The sequence below is a fragment of the Tamandua tetradactyla genome, chromosome 5 (genome assembly GCF_023851605.1).
Source record: "Tamandua tetradactyla isolate mTamTet1 chromosome 5, mTamTet1.pri, whole genome shotgun sequence".
NCBI lineage: Eukaryota > Metazoa > Chordata > Mammalia > Pilosa > Myrmecophagidae > Tamandua > Tamandua tetradactyla.
The window spans coordinates 112,653,950-112,675,710 of record NC_135331.1 but is presented as its reverse complement, the minus strand read 5'-3'; the positions used below and the strand labels follow the sequence as shown (position 1 = coordinate 112,675,710).

Below are 21,761 nucleotides of genomic sequence, written 5' to 3'. Positions count from 1 at the left end.
TCTCTCATCTCCGGTTATATCTACCACCAGCCCAGCCCAAAATGGTCTTCCCCACCTCTAAACTCTTTAACAATTACTAGAGATTTACTTAGCAAATAAACCTGGTCCACTGAATAATGGAATATTATCTTAACCCATGATTGAATACTTCTAACATTTTAACTTTTCACCTATTCAACTCTCAGCATAATTTTTAGTTTTAAGCAAAGTCTTTAAAAAATGTTTAACAATATAGATAGAGAATACAGTCAATGGAAAAAAATTAAACAATGCTGACATATCTAAAGTGAAAAGCTCCCTGGATCTCCAAGTCAAGTCTCTATACCTTGTACTCTCAAACTACTGTGTACTGCACAGATAAACTAAAAAACAAAATGCAAGCATTACATACTGTTCAACAACTTGCTCTTATTTAGTTTCATGGACCTCCTTCCTTGTCACCTCAGGGAGAAATACTTCATTCTTTGGCTGCTCAGTATTCCACAGGAAGGCTACATTGCTGTGTTTTGTCTTCTAATATTTTTAATTTAATCTTTTGGATTAGGTTATACATATACATAGTATAAAAATAAAAGGTAAAAACTATTTCCCTGTTAAAAGCCATTGCTTTTAATATTTGGTACTATTCAACACTGCAGCGAAGATGCTCATATGCCTGATTTGTGCACCTGTAGACATTCTTATGGGATAGAGTCCAAAAACCAAGGAATTCTGTGTTCTGTGCTCACATGTAATTAATGACACAAGATACCTTCTTCTTTACTTTCCTAGAGAATTTGATTTAGTTTCCAGGTAGCACTGTATAATCATCCTTACTATAAGTTATCCTATCAAATTTGTAAAAGAAAGCTTTTAGAAACTAATATGTAGTCTCCCTGCTGCTATCTGCTATTTTTACATGTTTGGGAGGAGGCAGAAACTTCTGTGGTGTTTGCTATGACGACTTTCCGTGATGGGACGTTTCTGTAGGCTAAAAGGCTGACATGGTGGCCTTTCTTTCTTTTTTTTTTTTTTAATTAGTTTCTATACTAACACTTTAAATAAGTAGCAATTAAATATTTTAATAGGCTAAAAAATTAGTTTTGAATTTATATATACACAGACTAAATGACACACTTAACTGACTCAGATGACAACTATGTAACTAGATTTTTTAATAGGGTTTTCTCCACCCCTGTTCAAACAAAATAAAAATTTAACTTTCTCCTCTTCTGAGAACTGGAGAATGGGGCCTTATACATGTAAAACAATAATTTTTAGACATCAGAGCCATCTTTCTGCTAAAGAATGAGTGATGTGAGTTCATGCTCACAGTGCTACAAGAACTAGGGAACATTTGGGGTCACTGAGTTTCTACTGCTAGAGGTGGGAGGTCAGGAAAGAACTTTCTCAAGCTTTAAGTGTCATGCTATGCTTAGCCCGGCAGAAGTGCAACATTCAACTTAATCTTGAGATTGCAGCAACCAGTTAGTGGTCTTAAGAATCTATCAAGATGTCCTGAAAGCATAACTTTAAAAGGTGAGCGATTCCCTGAAGCCATAACTCAGCCCTGGGCTCCAGCTGAGAAGTGTTGTTTGTTTAGCCCTGCTGTCTACAATCCATTAGTAAGAATGAAAAATGGCGAATTGTGTCTAACATAAGTGACCAGTTAATAGCACTTAGGAGATGGTCCCCAAAACATTCTTCAGCTTGCTGATTTTAACTCTTAAAGTCATTGATCATCTCTATCAAGTCATATCACATCTAAAAGCAATTTTTCAATTTCTTTTGGCAATGAAGCCAGTGATACAAGACACTTCACAGTGGCCTGCTATTCATTCTGCAAAAGCCATTCACATTTTCATCCAGTCTATAAATATTTACCAGGCATTTATTATTTTCTAGGCACTTTAGACAGGACAAGTGATACAACAATATATAAATCATGATATCTAACTTTAGGTTTAGGAGAGTCACACACATGTAAACAGGTAATTATCACATGGTGCTGTGAATGCTATGGTAAGGGCAATTCACCAAATACAGACCCAGAGAGGAGGCTTTCTAGAGAATATAAAGCAAGAGATGAAGAAGAGAGGTGGGGGATAAAGAGTGTCCCAGGTAGAGAGAAGAGCCCGTATAGGCTCAGGGGGAAGAGAGTACATATGATGTTTGGGGTGCTAAAATTAATTCAGAAAGGCTTAAACAAATCTACATTCTACAAAGGTGAGGAGAAAGGATATTCGAGAAATTAAGCAAGTAGCCCAATGCTACCTCTGACTCCAGAAATTGAAAAATGGTACTGCTATGACCTTGGGGACACCAGTCTGGTGGCTTTTAGCTTTTCTTTTGTTGGGTTATGAATCACTGGAGATTCTGACAATTCTGCTGTGGATCTTCCGATCAGAAAAACAACCGTGAATATTATTTTTCTTACGGTTTCAGGGGATTTAGGATTATAGCACAGCATATCAAGACCCCTCGTTAAAACCTAGTTCAAGCTCATTCAAGTTTATTTTGCATATGAGGGAACTCTGGGGTTCAGGTTAACCTACACAAGTTAGCTAGAAAAGCTAAGGTAAAACGTCAGTCTCCCAAATCTCACGTCAGTGCTCTTTTCCTTACAACCTGGTATTTTTGTTCTGAGAAGCATTTCTCTAGAATTGTCCCTGTGCTTCTTTACTCCATCAGACGAAACCGCTCCAACTCCCACATTAAGAACTTCCTGGGGTCTGAATCATTTGACTCATCAGCAACATATTCCATAAAATGAAGCAAGGGCAAGGCAGCAAGGATGGGTGTGTGTGCACATCTGTTTCTTACTCGCAGGCAAAGCAAACCAGAAGATAATCACCTGTTTCCTGCCACATCTAGGACGTGAAGTTCAGTTGCCTGTGACACTTCTGCAGGTATCCGCGTTAATCTATTGTCACGCACACAGAACACAGTGAGGTTGCTGCACCCGCCAATCTACAGTGAGAAAGAAAACACAACTTTTTTCCCAGGTTTTCTCGGAAGGGGGGGTGAAATTGGAGTATCTTCTTTATCAAAATTCCATGAAACACAAAAAGGATGTGTAAAACTATACCACACAATTTTAAGTCTTGCAGATGATCAAGCACAATAAACTTTAATTACATAAAACACTAAATAGTCCAATAAGTTCATTAAAAAACTGTGAAATACGGAACATAAATATTCTAAACTCAATCGAGTAAGTAAAAAACACAGTTCAAAAATTCATTCTGAAAAGGAAGACATTTTCCACTGTTGATATATCAGAGCAATTGCATTTTTAAAACAGGTCAACCAAACTATACAGATCAGGACAAAGACTGGTAACATGGAAGTTTAGCAACTTTAGGTTTTAAAAGTTACCCCAAAGATGATACTGTTACATACATACACACAAAAACATATATACCCCTTTGAAGACCTACTCATTACATTAAATTTAGTGGTCCATTTAAAAAAAAGAGAGAGAGAAAGAGAAGGGAAATTTGGTAGATGAAATGGTACATTAATTTCCACCACACATTTTTCAACAGTTTTTGTAATTTACAACTTAGTTTGGTAAATTCACTTTGACTAAGGCAAAAACAAGATCACCTTAGTAAAAAAATCAATTTGGTAAATACATATATTAATCTCTTCAGCTATGAGCTGCTGGCAAAAGTATATAAATCAACATATGTATCCATACCAAATTATTTACCTTTTTTTTTTTTTTTAAGTAAGCAATTCAAAGGTAACTAAGCTTTGTATGAGACTGGTCTTCAAAAAATAACACTTATTGATATTTCTTTTGGTCTCCAGTGTCTTGGAGTAGCTAGAAGAAAAAACAAAAAATCGTGGAACTGTAACCCATACCAAACTTAAAATCTGTTCTATAATTATTTGTTAAAATGTACTTGGAAATGTATTGCTTTTTCACATATATATTATATTTCACAATTGAAAAAAAAGGAAAACAAACACAAGAGTTCAATGACTCTCCTAGGTGAACCGGCTGTAGCTTTTATAGTCAGGAAGGATGAGCCAAGGGGGTGGAAACCTAACTTGATCCCAGACACTGCATTTTGCAAAATTCCATAAAGTACTACATTCTTCTTGCACGCACTAACCTAAGAGTGACTGCTAGGAAAAGCTCATGAAGGAAACTATTGATGTCTCTCTGACACATGGAAAAATACTTCATAGAGCTTCCCATTTAAGGAAGGACAAGAGACTTGAATCTTCAATGATATCTGAATATGATTTCTGTCCTTTTCTATTTATATGTTTAATATATGTATATAATACCCTAAAAAGCAGAATGCATATTTATGGAATTGCTACATAAGTACCTTCATACATAATCTTTTAATCTTCCCTTAAAAGTCAATACAAAGATTGTGAAATACCATGTTTAACCACAGTATTTAACCATAGTGGATATAAAAGAAAAATAAACACAGGAAAAAAAATGGACTAACAATTGTCTCTTCTCACCTAAAAAGCACCCAAATATGTAGAAAAGCCTCCTGATTGTCACCTTATTTCTCAGTATTGACATATTCACATTTCCTAGCCTAACGAAACTGGTATATTCATTCTCTTTTAAATACATCTTCTATTTTTGGTCTTACTGTTCTTATAGAATTGCCTTTCTTGTTTCCGTCCTTCTAAATCTAACCAACCCCACATTAGTTAAGTGTCTTCTACAGCTCCTTAAAGTCTCCCCAGAACCCTCTGGTCCATACTGATATTGTCTTCTCTATATTTCTTTCATAATTATGGTCTAAACTAACCCTCTGGCAGTACAAACTACCTCAGAAAGGCTAAGTTTGTCAGACAGAGGTTCTGTTAAATCTGCACCTGCTTACATGTAGCCCAGGGTGCATGGCAAGTACAGTGCTCACCAACCCAGACGCCTGCCAACCCACCAGTGATTCCCACCTCTGTAGGTCTATGCGCTTATTTACTTCCTCAGTGAAAGGCTGCTACTTAACAGTCATCATCTGCTGCTACGTGTAGTAATGGAAACAGCAAAATGCTTCTTGGTTCTGGTAAGACCACTAGAGTAACTTCTCTTATAGCGCCTCCACTGCCCTACAAGAGGATGGTAGGTGAGGCTTGGAATTTCTTCCCGCCCATGAGGAAAGAATTTGTTCATTTTACACAGGTGCCCAGCAATTTCATGGGAGTAAAAAATTAAGATCTTGACCCTTCTGTGGATAGATATAACCAGATTCTTTCTAAATTTAGATGATCCAAACAAAGGCCTATTCATGGAAAGGAACATCAGCGTCTCCACGGGAACTCCCCTCACAGGTTCAGTGCTGGCCTGTGAGCCGTGGAGGCGGTCTGCCAGGTCAGCAAGTGACCCAGGCTAGAGACCCCTCAACTCTGCCCTCCTAGCCTGGCTTTGAAGAGACAGGATTTATCTACATCCCAATGAGGCAAAGCAGATAATAACGGTTATTCATATGTTCCTCCCTATGGGACAAAAAGCTCTTGGTGGACATATAGAGCCAAGACTTGGTACTTGCATGCTGTGGAACCAAGCTTTGTGATTGTTGGCATCTCACTGTGAAGCTGCTCGCCATCCCAGCCACCTAGAGGAAAACGGTTCGGGGATCCTATTCTTATACTATGTGAACATTTTGGGTTTTTATTGTATACACATATTCTCCAATCTAAAAATTAACTACTTAAAATGGATCAGAGAGAAGAGCTCTAAAAGTCATTGGGGAAGTAAATTCTGTGCAAGTTAACATTCCCCCCTTAACTATTTTTATTTTTTATTTAATTTATTTTTTTTGCATGGGCAGGTGCCGGGAATCAAACCCAGGTCTCCGGTATGGCAGGCGAGAACTCTGCCTGCTGAGCCACCATAGCCCACCCTCCTTAACTATTTTTGAGGCAGCAATATCAACTCCCAATAGAGTATGTAAGCTGTCTCCTGTGTTTATGGTTTCATTTAATTCTTTCCCATTTCCCTTTCCACTCTAATCTCATACACATTTGAGACTGTCAAGGGGTGGAAAGCAACTGTGTTCAAAAGCCTCCTAAGCCCTCTGGGTTGTCAAAACAGGCAGTATGACCTCCTGATCTCTATTGTCTACAGTTTTTTGGAACATGCCAACAAAGAGCACATGCTGTTGCCGAGTATGCTGGGGATGCCTTAATCACCCGTCAAAGGCACATGCTATGCTATCCCAGGCAAACATTCACACAGAGCCCTCTTTCCAAATCAACCAGAAGGGGTAGCACAGACTTGGTTTTTAGATGATTAAGCAGTTGAAATCATAACTCAAAAAGACAGAGTTCTCCATTATGCTGAGTGAGACTAGCCAAAAACTTAAGGACAAATACTGTATGGTCTCACTGATATGAACTGACATTAGTGAATAAACTTGGAATATTTTGTTGGTAATGGAGACCACCAGGAGATAGAAATAGGGTAAGATATTGGGTATTTGGAGCTGAAGGGATACAGACTATGCAACAGGACTGGATACAAAAACTCAGAAATGAACAGCACAATATTACCTAACTGTAATATAATTATGTTAAAACACTGAATGAAGCTGCATGTGAGAATGATAGAGGGAGGAGGGCTGGGACATAAATGAAATCAGAAAGAAAGACAGATGTTATGAGATGGTATAATCTAGGAATGCCTAGGGTGTATAATAATAGTGAAATGTACAAGGTACAATTTTAAAAATGTTTTTGCATGAGGAAGAGCAAAGGAATGTCATTATTGCAGGGTACTGAAAATAGATGGTAATTAATATTTTAAAATGTCACCTTCTGTGTGAGACTAAAGCAAAACATGTTTGCTACAAAATTTATATTTTGATAGTGCATTTCCTAATATAACTTATGTAGATAGTTTGATTGAACGCCATAAATACTTGGAATCTCAGGTAGGACATGAGATTTTGCTGGTATGTCCAGAGTGATGCCCCAATGAATCCCAGAGTGATTCGATCAGTGAGTGGAAAAGTATCTGCAAAGCCCCCTTTGGGGAATGGTGAGAATGGGGAGGAATTCAACTACCCCAAGTTGAATTCTTGATATTCTCACAAGCAGTGTGGACAACCAAAGCTATAGGCTGAGCCCCCAGTCTTGGGGTTTGTTCATATGAAACTTAACCCCACAAAGGATAGGTCAAGTCGACTTAAAATTTAGGCCTAAGAGTCACCCCCAAGAGAGCCTCTTTTGTTGCTCAGATGTGGCCCCTCTCTCCAGCCAACACAACAAGCAGTCTCACCACCCTACCCCTCTCTACGTGGGACATGACTCCCAGGGGTGTGGACCTTCCTGGCAACGTGAGACAGAGATCTTGGAATGAGCTGAGACTCAGCATCAAGGGATTGAGAAAAACCCTAGAACGAGCTGAGACTTAGCATCAAGGGATTGAAATAACCTTCTCGACCAAAAGGGGGAAGAGGGAAATGAGACAAAGCATCAATGGCTGAGAGATTCCAAACAGAGTTGAGAGGTTATCCTGGAGGTTATTCTTATGCATCAAGTAGATATCATCTTGCTATTCAAGATGTAATGGAGAGGCTGGAGGGAAATGCCTGGAAATGTAGAGCTGTGTTCCAGTAGCCATGTTTCTTGAGGATGATTGAATAATGATACAGCTGTCACAATGTGCCTGTGTGATTGTGAAAACCTTGTGTCTGATGCTCCTTTTATTTACCTTGTCAACAAAGGAGTAGAACATATGGAATAAAAATAAATAATGGGGGAACAAATGTTAAAATAAATTTAGTTTGAAACGCTAGTGATAAATGAAAGCGAGGGGTAAGGGGTATGGTATGTATAATCTTTTTTTTTCTGTTATTGTTTTATTTCTTTTTCTGTTGTCTTTTTATTTCTTTTTCTAAATCGATGCAAATGTTCTAAGAAATGATGAATATGCAACTGTGATGATATTAAGAACTACTGATTATATATGTAGAATGGAATGATATGTTACTGTTCTTGTTTGTTGTTAATTTTTTAAATTAATAAATAAAAAATAAAATAAAATAAAAGACACAGTTCTCTATAGATGTCAGAAGGAATGTGGCATGACAGAGGGAGCAGATGATTTGAGATCATACATACAGATCTGGGTTATAATTTAAGCTCTGTCACTTGTTTTTAGGGGGGGTTGGATATACTACTTTTTAACGAGAAATAACAATAAGGGTTAAATCAAATGAAACTACATATATAATTTAGTGTTGATCATAGAACCTGGACTACAGCTGCTGCTTTAGTCATTGTTTTCCAAGAAGTAAAAATCCCTTATCCAAATAACTAGTCCAATCAACACCTGAGAGCCTACTATGTTCTTGGAATTGTGCTGATGCTTGCCATCTCTTCCTTGAACCCACATGAATGCCTTAAAAAATGTGTCTTCTACAGTATATCAAAGGAACATGCTGTAATAATAACAGCGAAGCACTGACATGAGTTCAGTATTGAGTTACACATATCATTCATGCATATTTTTGCTTTTTCTTTTGGGTTCAGGAAGCAAAGTTTAGAGGCTCTTTGGGGTGGGGGTGGGGTCATCAGGATAAAGTGTTTATATCACTTAGAAATTCTGGGAAGCAGAATCACTGCTTAAGTAACGTATTACCAGTTACATACGAAGCTGATATTTTTAAACCTCCCTTAAACCACATAATAGCCCCTTCCCAGGATACAAGGGATTGGACTTGGATTCTATTAGAACTACAGAATGTAGCTGAGAATCCATAGTTAGCTGTTCTGTTTATTTCTTAGTTCAAGACTGATACTATCCTTAACTGCCTGACACTGATCTAATTCATCTCAAGGAGATGGGATATGTAGATCATGAGTAAAACTTCACTGCCAGGCAAACATGAAAGAATTAATTACCTACAGTTTACATTACCCCAGAGGAAACAATTGGACAGATTCAATTATTCAAAGGGAGAGCCTCTCTGAGTCACCTTTGTCTGCTTATATTCCACTTTGTCAATGCCTGCTCTAATAGTTCTTAAATTGGCTGTTGAAAAGGAACTTTCATTTTCCCACAGAATCTTCCTTTCAATATCAATTGCAACAATTAAACTCACATATCACTGGCAAAAAGGAAAAGGTACTATAAGTAAAATCTGGTCAAAATACAACATGAAAAGAAATAATGTGATGCATAATTTTAGAAACTGAAGCTTTTTTTGCCTTTACTATCATCATCCGTGGCATATTATTCAAATGGTCATAAATGTTTTGGAAATCATGTGCCTCTGGGATTCCCTGATTTGTTGGGTGTCCAATATCAAAATATCCACTAATATCTTTGTACTGCTTTTTCCTTACTATAAAAAAGTAACTTATGTTGACTGGGAAAATAAGAACCACAAATACACACAAAAGCAAAATGAAAAAAATAACTCAAAGTAAATCCTACCACAAAGAGAGAATAATTTTGAAGTACAATCTTCAAGATTTACTGTCATGCACACATATTTGAATAAAATTAGGACCAATACTAAGATCATTAGCACCTTTATTTACATATGACATCAGGAACATTTTCTTATGCCATTAAGTCTCTAAAATGATTTCTGTTTACTATATGATAATTTCACTCTTCAGATGCCACAAACAAATTACCTATACTAGACACTGTTAGTTAATGATGCTATTTCTTTACTGTGTGATCTTGGACAAGTTATTTAATCTCTCTGGGATTTAGTTTCCCAATTTGTGGGATACGGTTAATCATTTACCTACATCTCAGAAAACCGCTATGAAAATTAAACAATAATCAGCATAAGTGCTTAATTCTATATATATTCATGACTTTCTTAGGACAAATTTGAAGAAGCAGAACTGCAGAATCACAAGGTAAGTACACTTTCAATGCTTTTAATAATATTACCATATTCCCCTCAGAGAAGAAAAGCAATTTATACTTCTATAATAATACTTCCCTGCACTTTCAAAAATATTTGTATTATTTAAAAAAAAACTATAACATTTGTTAAGTCAAAATGATATTACATTACTACTTTAATAGTTTTGTGAATACTAGTGAAGATAGGCTTTTTTTATATTAATAGCCATTTCTGTTTTCCCTTCGGTAAACTGCTTATTGGTTTTGTATTTTCCCATATTTCTATTGGGTGTTCATCTTTTTCTCAATGACGGGAAAGAATTTCTAATAGAGTAAGGAGAGGGCTCCTTTATTTGTAATGCTATAAATGTCTCCTTCCCCCCAGGCCATCTTTGCCTTTTTGGTTATCTAAAATCTAACTTTCACATACAAAAATCCATCAACTGTTTAAAAATCCATCAACTGTTTCTTTTTTTAACAATTTTTATTCTGTTACCATATATATAACCTAACATTTCCCCTTTTAATAATATTCAGACATATATTTCAGTGCAATTAATTACATTCACAATATTATGCTACCGTCTCCAGCATCCATTACCAAAATTTTCCATTGTTCCAAACAGGAACCCTGTTCATTTTAAGCCTTAACTTCCCCATTCCCTATCGCTACCCCCATTCCCTGCTAACCTATATTTTAGATGCTGGCTCTATAAGTTTATCAGTGAGATCATACCATATTTGCCCTTTTGTGTCTGACTTATTTCACTCAACACGATGTCTTCAAGGTTCATCCATGTTGTTGAATCTATCAGGACTTAATTTTTTATGGCTGAATAATATTTCATTGTATATATATACCACATTATATTTATCCATCAGTTGATGGACACTTGAGTTGCTTCCATCTTTTGACAACTGTGAATAATGCTGCTATGAACATCAGTGTGCAAATACCTATTTGAGTTCCTACTTTCAGTTCTTTTGGATATACACCTAGTAGTGGGAATGCCAGGTCACATGGTAGTTCTATACTTAGCTTCCTGAGGAACCACCAGGTTTTCACATCAGCTGCACATTTTACATTGTCAACAGCAATGAATGTGTGTTCCTATTTCTCTGCATCTTCTCCAGCACTTATTTCCCATTTTTAATAGCAGCCATTCTAATGGGTGTGAAATGGTATCCCATTGTGGTTTTGATTTGCATTTCCCTAAAGGCTATGTTGGGCATCTTTTCATGTGCTTTCTGACCATCTATATATCTTCTTTGGAGAGATGTCTGTTCAAGTCTTTTGTTCATTTTTTTTATTAGGTGTTTATCTTTCTGTTAAGTTGAAGCATTTCTTTATATATTCTGGATATTAATCCTTTCTCAGATATGTGGTTTCTAAATATTTTCTCCCACTGCATAGGCTGTCATTTTACTTTTATAATAAAGTCTCTTAGGAAGAAAAGTTTTACATTTTGATGATGTCCTATTTATCTATTTTTTTCTTCTGTTGCCTGTGCATTGAGTATAAAGTCTGAGAAACCATTGCCTAACACAGCGTCCTGAAGATGCTTCCCCACATTTTTTTCTAAGTGTTTGATAGTTCTTGCTCTTATATTATGATCTTTAATCCATTTTGAATTGATTTTTGTATATGGTGTGAGGGAGAGGTCCTCCCTCCTTCTTTTTTTCCAAACAGAGCTTCAGCTTTCCCAGCATCATTTGTTGAAGAGACTATTCTTCTCCAATTGAGTGGCCTTCACCCTCTTGTAAAAAAATCAGTTGGTCGTAAATGTAAGAGGGTTGATATTTGAGCCGTCAATTCTATTCCACTGTATGTCTGTCCTGTCACTACCATGCCACTTTGGTTACTGTGGATTTGTAATAAGTTTTAAGGTTGGGAAGTGTGAGTTCCAACAATGCCATTCTTTTTAAAGGTGGCTTTAGCTATTCAGGGCCCCTTGCCTATCCATAAATTTGATGATTGGCTTATTCATTTCTACAAAAAAGGTTGTTTGAATTTTGATTGGGATTACATCAAATCTGTAAATTGCTTTGGGTAGTACTGACATCTTAACAACCTTTAGTCTTTCAATCCATGAACACAAAATGTCCTTCCATTTATTTAGGTCTTCTGTTGGTTCCTTAAAAAAATTTCTCTCTCTTTATTTAGACTCATGGTTCATTCTTTTGTTTTCCTGATATCCTTTAGTTCTTTGCATTTTCCATCTTCTCTTTGAGCATTTTGAAAATCTTTTTTTTATTGCATGGGCAGGCACCGGCAATTGAACCCGGGTCTCTGGCATAGCAGGTGAGAACGCTGCCTGCTGAGCCACTGTAGCCCTGAAGATCATTTTTTAAGAGGCTCTGTTTGGTATGTCCACATTTTCATCTTCTTTGTTGGTGTTTTCTATATTTTTATCTTCTTAGTTTGGACAAACCATCATTTCCTATTTCTATGTTTGTCATGTACCCTTTGGTTGCACACTGTACATTTCAATACTTTAAAATGTTAACTCTCGGATTTGTTCTCTGACATGTCTTTCTGGACATAAGACAGCTGGAGATAAGACAGATTTTTTTTTGAGCTACAGCCCTCCTATCAGGAAAATATGCCCAGGGCAAATGGCATGTGCAATGTTTTCCCTGTGTTTCCCTGTGTGTCTTGTCTGGGGCTTTTTCTTATTAGTTGTTTTGGAGTTCCCTTATTTACAGGAATTTGGTAGTCCCCTATTTCCTAGGAGACAGACTTCCCTCTCCCATGTGTTTGAAGCCCACAAGATTTTGTCCCAGATTGTCTGCCTCTATAGTTTATTACTTTTCTTTTGTTGTCTCTAGCTGCTTTTGCCTGGAGAGGACTTTCCCAAGTCAGTCTTTCACAGCCAAAATAAGGCAAGGGCCCCACAAAGGGGGTGCAAGCCAGCTCTGGGTAGGGAATCAGGAAAGACTCTAAAAGCTTCTCCGATGGCACCCAAGAGCTGAACTTTCTTGGTCTGCCAAGCAAATGCAGCCCTTCAGCTAACTGCCCTCCACAGGTGGAGGAAGTGCTACATCTTTAAATCTCCATCATGTCCCCTGACCCATGTTGAAACAATGGCTGTCACCACCTCTTGTCAAGGCTAGTTGAAACAATAATGATGTCAGAGCTGGGATACAGCAATCAAAATTCGTTAATCAATAGGCCATCATAAGTGATTGGCTGGGCCCACTCCTGTTTTGGGGGAAGAGGAATTTTATGTCTCTTTCTGTCACCAGTAGCTAGCCAGAGTTTGGACCTTGTGGTGGCTTGTGGCGAGAATGGGAGATGGACATAGGCAGCTGCCATGCAGAAGGCAATTTTTGGTTCTTCGTTGTAAGTTATCAGCCTCCTTTCCCCACTCCTCCCTATATGCTGTACAGTGTTCTTCTGGCCTCTGGAATTCAAAGTAGTTGAATCACACAGTTCCTGACTATTTAATACTTGTCTTGGTGGAAGGAATAAGTCCTAGAGCTTTCTACTCCTCCATCTTCCCCAGAAGTTCACTCCATCAACTGTTTCTTTTAGGATTTAGGACATTGTCTCTTTCATGTTTAAGAAGGCCCTCTTCATCTTGAAATATGATTGTCAATTTTATTCTAATATTTTTGTTTCATTCTATCTATCTATCTATCTATCTATCTATCTATCTATCTATCTATCTATCTATCTATTTTGGCATGGGCAGGCTCTGGGAATCAAACCTGGGTCTTCAGCACAGTAGGTGAGAATTCTTGCCACAGAGCCACCATTGCACTGCCCTGTTTCATTTTATTTTATCTTCTTTATTTTTCAATAATTCATTTTAGAATTTGATGGCACACTTACACTGGAAGAATTCTAAATTGTTATAAAAGAAGGTAGAAAGCTATCCAGAAAAATAACACTTCATCATCAGAGACATTTCTGAATTTCACAATAGTATTCACAGGTAATTAATGTTTACTGGTAGACTGCTAAAGAAAAGCTTCATGGATGACCTGTAAATCCTATCTTGTCTCATTTGACTAGACGTGTCATATAATTAAGGTTATTTTCATCTTAACAACAGAAACAAAAGATTGGACTCTCAACTAGGATGTATGCTCAATTTCTTTCAGCCAGAAACTCTTATGGTCTAGGTCATTTAAAAGTAAGATCTGGGGCAGGGTATGGTGGCTCTGCAGGCAGATTTCTTGCCTGCCATGGGGGAGACCTGGGTTTGATTCCCAGTGCCTGCTCATGGGGTGGGGGGGGGGGGTGGGGGGAGAGTAAGATTTGACTGGAATTATGAAGTTACTGGCTCTTTCATCAATCCACATTATCACACATACACCAACACCCTGTCTGTTCTTAACCCACAACAATTTGAGTTTTTTAGGGATCCTCCTTGTTCCAGAAGCATATGTACTTAAGCAACAGGATGAAAAAACAAAAGACACAAATAAGTGGCTTGAGAAATCAGAAGCATGCTGCATTCAGCAAATAAAGTAGATCTAGTCTTTCCATTAGAGATAGAATCGTGCTGATAAACTACAATTTAATGACGAGAAATGAGCTGTCAAGTGATGCCTTTCAGAATTTTGAATAACTTAAACTATAATTCACAGAAAAGCATTCTTTTGTAAGAGAATAATCTGAACAAATTTGACAAACACAGAACAAAATGAGGTATCAGGCCATGCAGTCATTAAAAAAGAAATGACAGAATTTTGAAGAAAACATCCAATATTTCACAATGAAGACATACAATACAGTTGGCTGATTTGAATCTTCATGCATTTAGAAAGCAAAATGGAAGTTAGAGATGCAACTGTGGTCTCAACAATACTTACAAGATAACAAGATTACCTGACTTTCTAAATTTCCAAGCAGCTAACAATTAAGAAAACAAGAGACATTCATTGATTTGCAAATGTTTACTACAAATAAAATAACACCACAAAACATAAACAGAATCTATTATTGCGACCCACACAATACAGACATTTTCCCCTCAACCATTTAGAAAAACGAATGCAAATAAATGCTGTTACAGACTAAGGAGATGTGTGCCTTAAAATCGACAATATACAGTACTATCTAGATTTTTTTTTTTAAGACAAAAAATAGGAACAACAATACAGCACACCAGACCAATGGCAATTATTGCAACTATGGACTTTGGCATATTAATTGAATTGGGCAGTATTTTGGTTTAAATATGTCATGCATGCAACTTAACTGTTTAAGGGAATTAATAAATTTTTGAAATAAAAGAATCCAATCAGGGAAGTTCAGGACTAAATAAGATGGTATCAAGTTTGGAGGCAAAGCCAAAACACACACACACGTGCACACACACACACAGAGGTCATCCCAGCACTGACAACACTCACTGCATAGAGACTCAAGACACAACAGCAGTGCTGCCCAGACCAACATGATGCAATGCGAGGTTAGGGGGCTCTCGTTGGTTTGGCTGCTTAGCCTTAATGATCAGAGGCAAGCACTCAACCACTCCTGCTGTGTTAACAAAATATGACTCACAGCAGAACTGGAGATGTGCTCAGTAGGTTCCCTCCTTTAGGACCTGAGTGTGTATGAATAGAAGAGAAGGTGTGCTAGAAAAGATTCAATTCTTAAAAGCCTAAACGTTCTATTGGTGGCTGAAGGAAAAGGCACAGACTTTGCTCCTTCATAAAGCTCTAGAGACCAGAAAAACAATCACAACTTTCCAGAAAACACACAACACATGATCACTAATACGATGTTTTGAAGTTAGAATATTTTCACTTTTCACATTATGAAAAACTGAAGATCCTAGTGGGCACATAGCACAGAGTAAGTACAGCTCTCCAACCAGAAACTTGTAATACAATGATTCATGTTTTAAAGTGAAAAGAGGACTGATCCTAAAAAACGTAGTGATGGTTTTATAAAGATAAAATTCTGAAGTTTTTTCTAGAATGTGTCCCTGTTAAAGAGAGAAAATCAGAAAACAGAGGAATAAGGGATTTGGGGGACAGAGGTGAAAATTACTGGAAATTAATATCAAACTTAAAAAGTTCTCTGTTTAGCATTTACCTTGGAGAAATTCCTAAGATGTTAATTTTCTAAAATGTTAAAAGTAAAGATAAATAGGCCTTTCTTTATCAAAGCTGCACAGATGAAACAGATGGGCTGAATCTGTATTATTTGAGGTGCCATGTTTTATTGACCACCAGGACACGCATCTTTGAAGCCTGGTTCAACCAAGTCCTAGGTATATGAGCCCTGGTATGGAAAACTACCTACCGGGCCTCAGTCCCCTTGTATGAAAAATAAGGAAATCACTGCCACTGCAGAAAGCTGTTGTGAGGGTTTGATGAGTTAGCATACAGGAAAGCACCTAGTACACAATGCATGGCAGTAGGAAAGGATGTAAAAACCCTTTCTACTTCTCTGTTGCATGTTTACATGTCCAAAACCCATTTATATTTGCTATTCAGCAGGAATAAAATTAACGTTCAGAATATCAGTTCTGTGCTTTGGTTTATTGCTTTGAAACTGGAACTAAAAGATTTAGATTAGCAGAGTTTATTAACTGCGTCCTAGTTTAATTGAGATGTAGACTGATGCCTTTCTGCTGGAAATAGTTTTATTTAACAGGCTAGTTGGTATGAATGATTGCCAGAATATGGTCACATTTAAAATAAATATTCTTATACCTCCATTTGGGCACAATGGTGAGCAGTGAGGATATTGTAGGTCAGAGGGTCGAATCTGGCCATGTTACCAGGGAGAAGACTGGGACACTGAGGATAAAGGAAGAAGGAAGTCAGGCCAAGTTCAGACACCCTGAGAATTGGCCATATAAAAATAGGAACCTCTCAAATTCTGCCTGGCTGGCTGGAAGCTTCAAAATTATTAACAGAAAGATTTTGGAAAGGGCCCAAACACATATATATGAAGGAAATTGCACCTGGCTGGTAACCATATCATAGAAGAAAATACCACACCTTTTTATGACCATAGCAAAGGGGAAGAGTTCACCAACAGTTCATTTGATGGGGGAGAGGTGTGGTGGTGGCTTAAATTTAGTTTTAAATTCAGTGTTAACCTTTTCCGATCAATGTTCGCCTACTTCCAAATAGAAAGTAGGCCTTCTTTTTAAACAAAGTACTAGATAGTTTCTTGTTTGGTCTACTGTGGGTTTCCTCCTCATTATCAGCATCTTCTCCCCTGCCAGAACCTAAATGCCTTTAAATCCACATGGCTACTCACCACAATGTATGGTGACTTATCTCCTGTTTGAAGCACTGACAAAAATAAAATCCCAGAATCCTGGCTTTAGTTCTGTTGTGGGTTGAATTGCATCCCATAAAAATATATGCTGAAGTCCTAACCCCCATCACCTTGAATGTGACTTTGTTTGGAAATAGGGTCTTTGCAGATGTAATCAAGTTAAGATGAGGTCATACTTGTTTAGGGAAAGCCCTAAATCCTCATAAGACAAGGGAAATTTAGACACAGAAATGGAAATACACAGGGAGAAGAGAGAAGATGGCAAGGTGAGGATGCAGGCAAAGATTGTAATGATGCTGTTGTAAGCCAAGGAACGCCTGGCACAACAGGAAGGATTCTTCCCCCACAGCCCCTGAGAGGGAGCAAGGCCCTGCTGACACCTTAATTTCTGGCTTGTAGCCTCCAGTACTGGGAGAATACAATTTTTTTAAGCCAGTTATGTAATTTGTTACAACAGCCCTGGCAAACTAATACAGCTTCACACTCGCCTTGCTTTACATGTATGCCTTTATGAAGAGTTAAATTCACTCTCATCCCAGACATGAACTCTTCCCATTGTAAATTTCTGCCCAGAAATAGGGTCTCATTGTGATGTATTTTTATAATTCAATCTCCTAAGGGATAGAGCTTAATTTCACATTTAAGCTCAACAAACAGAAAGAAACTCTCAGATTACCCACTTCTGTCAATAGTGCCACCATTCTCTATCAAGCCCAAAAAGTCAATCTCTCTCTTTCTCTCAATTAAAATCCCTTCTCCTTTTCCAGCACTGTTCACAGTCATTATATGACCCAATTATTCTCTTTAATGTTACTCAGGATCATTCTTTGATATAATCCCTCCAAACAGCTTTATACTCACAGATGAGCATTCCCAAATTTAAAAAAGCATCACATAAGTCTTCTAAAATAATTGACATTTTAAAACTCTTGTATGTCAATATTATTAGCATTTCTTTGAAAGCAAGCACATACCTCTTTTGGTAAAGATACTAATTTATTTCTGTCTGCATTCAAGTTGCTCAACTTCTTAAGTTTTCCAATGCTCTTAGGTAAGGTCTGTTAAAATAATATTTTTATTATTACTTGAAAACATATTTTATTATGCTTACAGTAAAACAGTTATTTTCAAGGACTTAAAGAATATAATCACATCCAGCAAGGGAAGCAATAGTTCTTCCTGAATGTCAGGCATTTATAATGCTCACTTGGGGGATATGGAATTAAATCTTTTGAATTTCTGTTGAAATGACAGTTGTATTTCACTGAAATTAAGTCAAAGGCACAGACCTGGCAACATGGAAATTCCAAGTAAAGTAAAAATGAATGCTCTTCAACTCAAGTAAGTGAGATTATGTACCTTCAAGATTTATCCCTTCCCTGCCCATACCGTCAAGGCTGCAATGGAGTCTTGGGATGAAGACTATTTTTATAATTTTTATGACTACTATTTCATGAGCCTAAAATCACAAATAGGACAGGAATATTTGATAACTTACAACACATCTGCCAGAGGATGGTTACTTGAGCTACCTCATGAAAGAGGGTGCTAGGCTCTCCCCACCAATTCTGTGTCTTTAACCAGCTCTTGCTGGGTTTTTCATTGTTGTTTCTGTTTGTTTTTTCTATTTTCACCTAAAGAGTATTACTTACTCTTTCTCTAAAGAAAGGAGAAAAGAGAAGAGAGCAGAAAAAGGAGAAGGAAAAACAGAGGGAAAAAAAGAGGTAACAAAACGAAGATGGTTAGAAAAGAGAAAGGTAGGGAAGGAAGTTGAAGGAGCAGCAGAAAGTAAGAAGACAAATAAGATCTGCTGCCATCCAGCTAATTCACCCCAGGTAGGGTGGGGAAGGCACTATCATTGCCAAAGACAACTCCATCACTCCAGTTTTAGGTTGGGGTTAAGAAGCAAAATCAAGCACAGTCCATCAGATACCACTCTGGCTACTCCCAAAAGAGCATTTCTCAGTCCCAATCCCGTGAAGGCCAACCACCACTTCTCTTTTTCTCTTACATTTTTTCCCATTTGCTCAAAGAACTCAGGGGGAGGCCATAGGGATCCCAGAATGATATTTCCTTTGTTGGTCCCTGAACTCCATTGTAGAGGCATCAGCACATGTATCAGGAGTGGCTTATGCCTACACACCACCCGAAACCTCTGCAGGGTGTCAGTTCAGATCCTATATTAAAAGCACCATAACTGAAAAAAGATTTTCTGACAAGGGATCCAAAAACCACTTTCTTCTCTTAAGCAGATTAAACACTAATCTTCTTTCTTTACATCACTCATTTGCTTAGCAAGTCCCATTTTCAGATGTAACAGGAGGGAATTTACATTAATCCACCCAAATTATAAATAAGTAGAATCTACCCTAAAAAGTCTTGACTATATAGAAACCACACTATAAATATCCACTTGAACGTGCAACCCACACTTACCAGGAGCCGGTTTTCTGTAAGAACTAATTCAGTGAGGCTTTCACAATCTCCAACTGCTTCAGGCAACTCTGTGAGTCTGTTCTGATCCACCTTCAAAATCGACAGTTTCTTCAGTTTTCCTGTAAAAGTGTTATTTAAGCTCATTAGTTAAAATCTTTGCTAATTAACACCTAGTACTTCCTATCTGCTGTTCTTTTTTGTTTTAAACAGTTATTTTTTTCCTCAAGTTATGAAACAACATAACATATCTTACTCCAAGAAACGTTACTAAACAACAATAAACCATAGTTTATTATTAAATGACAGTGAAAACCCCTACAATGACAGTGAAAATTCCTATAATGAAATATTTCTGTATATGCAAAGAAAGTCAGTAATCTCGGAAAAGCCATATAAAGGATTTCCTGCCATTTCACTAAGGGCAGGAAAACTCTGACTTTTACTGGTGATGCCCACAGTCCAGGGAGATGAATAAGTTTTAATGAAGCCTCTTCCAAATTCCCACAGGATGAAGGGAATTCTAAATCAGCTAATTCTAAATTCAGCTGATTCTCACTTTCAACTACAAGTCAAAGGACTGAGACTAGAAATAGATGCCCTTCATTATCTACCTTTTCTTAAACTCTTTATTTAGCATAATCAATAACCTACCAAAACTGTCCCCCAAGGATTTTTTCCTGCCTCTCAGGAAATGCATAAGAATTCTCAGCAAGGCATGAAGAATTCTTAGAACCAGCAAGCAAGCCAGGACATCTGACACAACAAAGTTGTCTCGTTACAATGTCACTGGCAAATGGTCTTCCAGCCTCTCCTTGAATATTTCATGTGACAGGGTACTCATTTCTTCACTAACTAAGTCAATTTCATTTTAACAAGTACCTTATTTTTTTAAAGCTCTTTCTTAAATCAAACTGAGATTCATAATCTTTTCATTTTCTCTCATTTGTACTAGATAATGAAGTAAATGTACTTCATGACAGTCTTTTTCAAGTCAGCCAGCTCATGCCTCCTACTTCTTCCTATCCTAAGCAAACATACCTAGATCCTACAACGCTTTCAGATGCCATTTTTGATTCTCAGTGAATATTTCTACATAACATCAAATACTCATCATTTTCAAACCAGCCTTAACCAAAAGGCAACGTCCGCATTTCTACTGATTTGCTGTTGTAAATTAGCACTTTTATCTTGACCAAATACTAGAAAGGAAGTGGTGCTCTGTCATACAGCTTCTCCAACTATTGAAAATCATTAAAAAAATTCCTTTGATGTTCTGAATAAAAGTCAAATGAAGGCCAAAGACAGCAATCCTCTGATAACTATACGGTTAGATGTAGTTTCTTGTAACTTCTAAGTGGCTTTGCTAAGGTAGAACCATCAGTTCATGTTTATTAAATCTCCTCTGAGTTTATTTTTCACACTGGAAAAGTTTGAAAGGAAATGGTCTGGACCAATTTTTTTTTAAATGGATAACATAAAATGGTTATGGCAAAGGATCATTCTCAATATACTGGAAAGGCTCAATTCAAGCACATTGTTCTTTCTTTGAACAGCACCTTCCCAAGGTCAGGCAATAAGGCTGAAATTATTTTCTCATAAACTACTTAGGATGCTGAATTAGAAATGTCTTAGTGATTGTTCACAGGCCTTTAAAAAATTCTATCATTTGGGCTTAACCCTTACTGAAATCACTGAGACAAGATACAGAAGAAGTAGGCATGAGTCAATGCTTATACGTGATAATCCCTATAATTCCTACCAAACCAAGTCAATGTGAAATCTTGCATTTAGAGAAACTTGGTTTGTATTAATTATTCTTGAAGTTTTCTTTTAAAACAAGCAACAAGAAGACTTTCAGGAGCCACAGCAGTGGCACCCAAGAATGTTGACCCAAGGATCAGAGTGTGCTCCAAGGGCCTAAGACAACAAGCAGCTTTTAGTAATTAGGTATTTTCTATACTTACCAATGCCATCTGGAATTGATTCTAGTAAGTTCTGGGAAATGACTAAATCTGTTAATGAAGTCAGACCATTGATTTCTTCAGGAAGTCTTTCCAACCTGTTTTCAGAGACATCCAAGCACAGCAGATTCTTCAGATTTCCTATTTCCTACATCAGTGACATAGAAAAAGAAACTCATGTTTCAACCTGCCACAGCACAAAGGAATTTGTTACAGTGATTTTTCTCTACCAAATCCCAAAGTAGTTCTAAGGATATATTCTTTATTGCATATCTAAATG

The 21,761-nt window shown here is 37.2% G+C and overlaps 1 protein-coding gene across 2 annotated transcripts in view; it reads right to left on the bottom strand.

The window, feature by feature from the left end:
• LRRC1 (leucine rich repeat containing 1) overlaps positions 1-21,761 on the bottom strand; it is a 134,655-nt gene that overhangs the window by 5,806 nt on the left and 107,088 nt on the right. For both annotated transcript variants that reach the window (XM_077162088.1, XM_077162089.1), the window contains 4 exons: positions 21,485-21,629; positions 19,521-19,639; positions 18,059-18,142; positions 2,834-2,949 (listed from right to left, as the gene is read on the bottom strand). In XM_077162088.1, the coding sequence (XP_077018203.1) occupies positions 2,834-2,949; positions 18,059-18,142; positions 19,521-19,639; positions 21,485-21,629 (464 nt within the window). The remainder of the gene's footprint in view (positions 1-2,833; positions 2,950-18,058; positions 18,143-19,520; positions 19,640-21,484; positions 21,630-21,761) is intronic.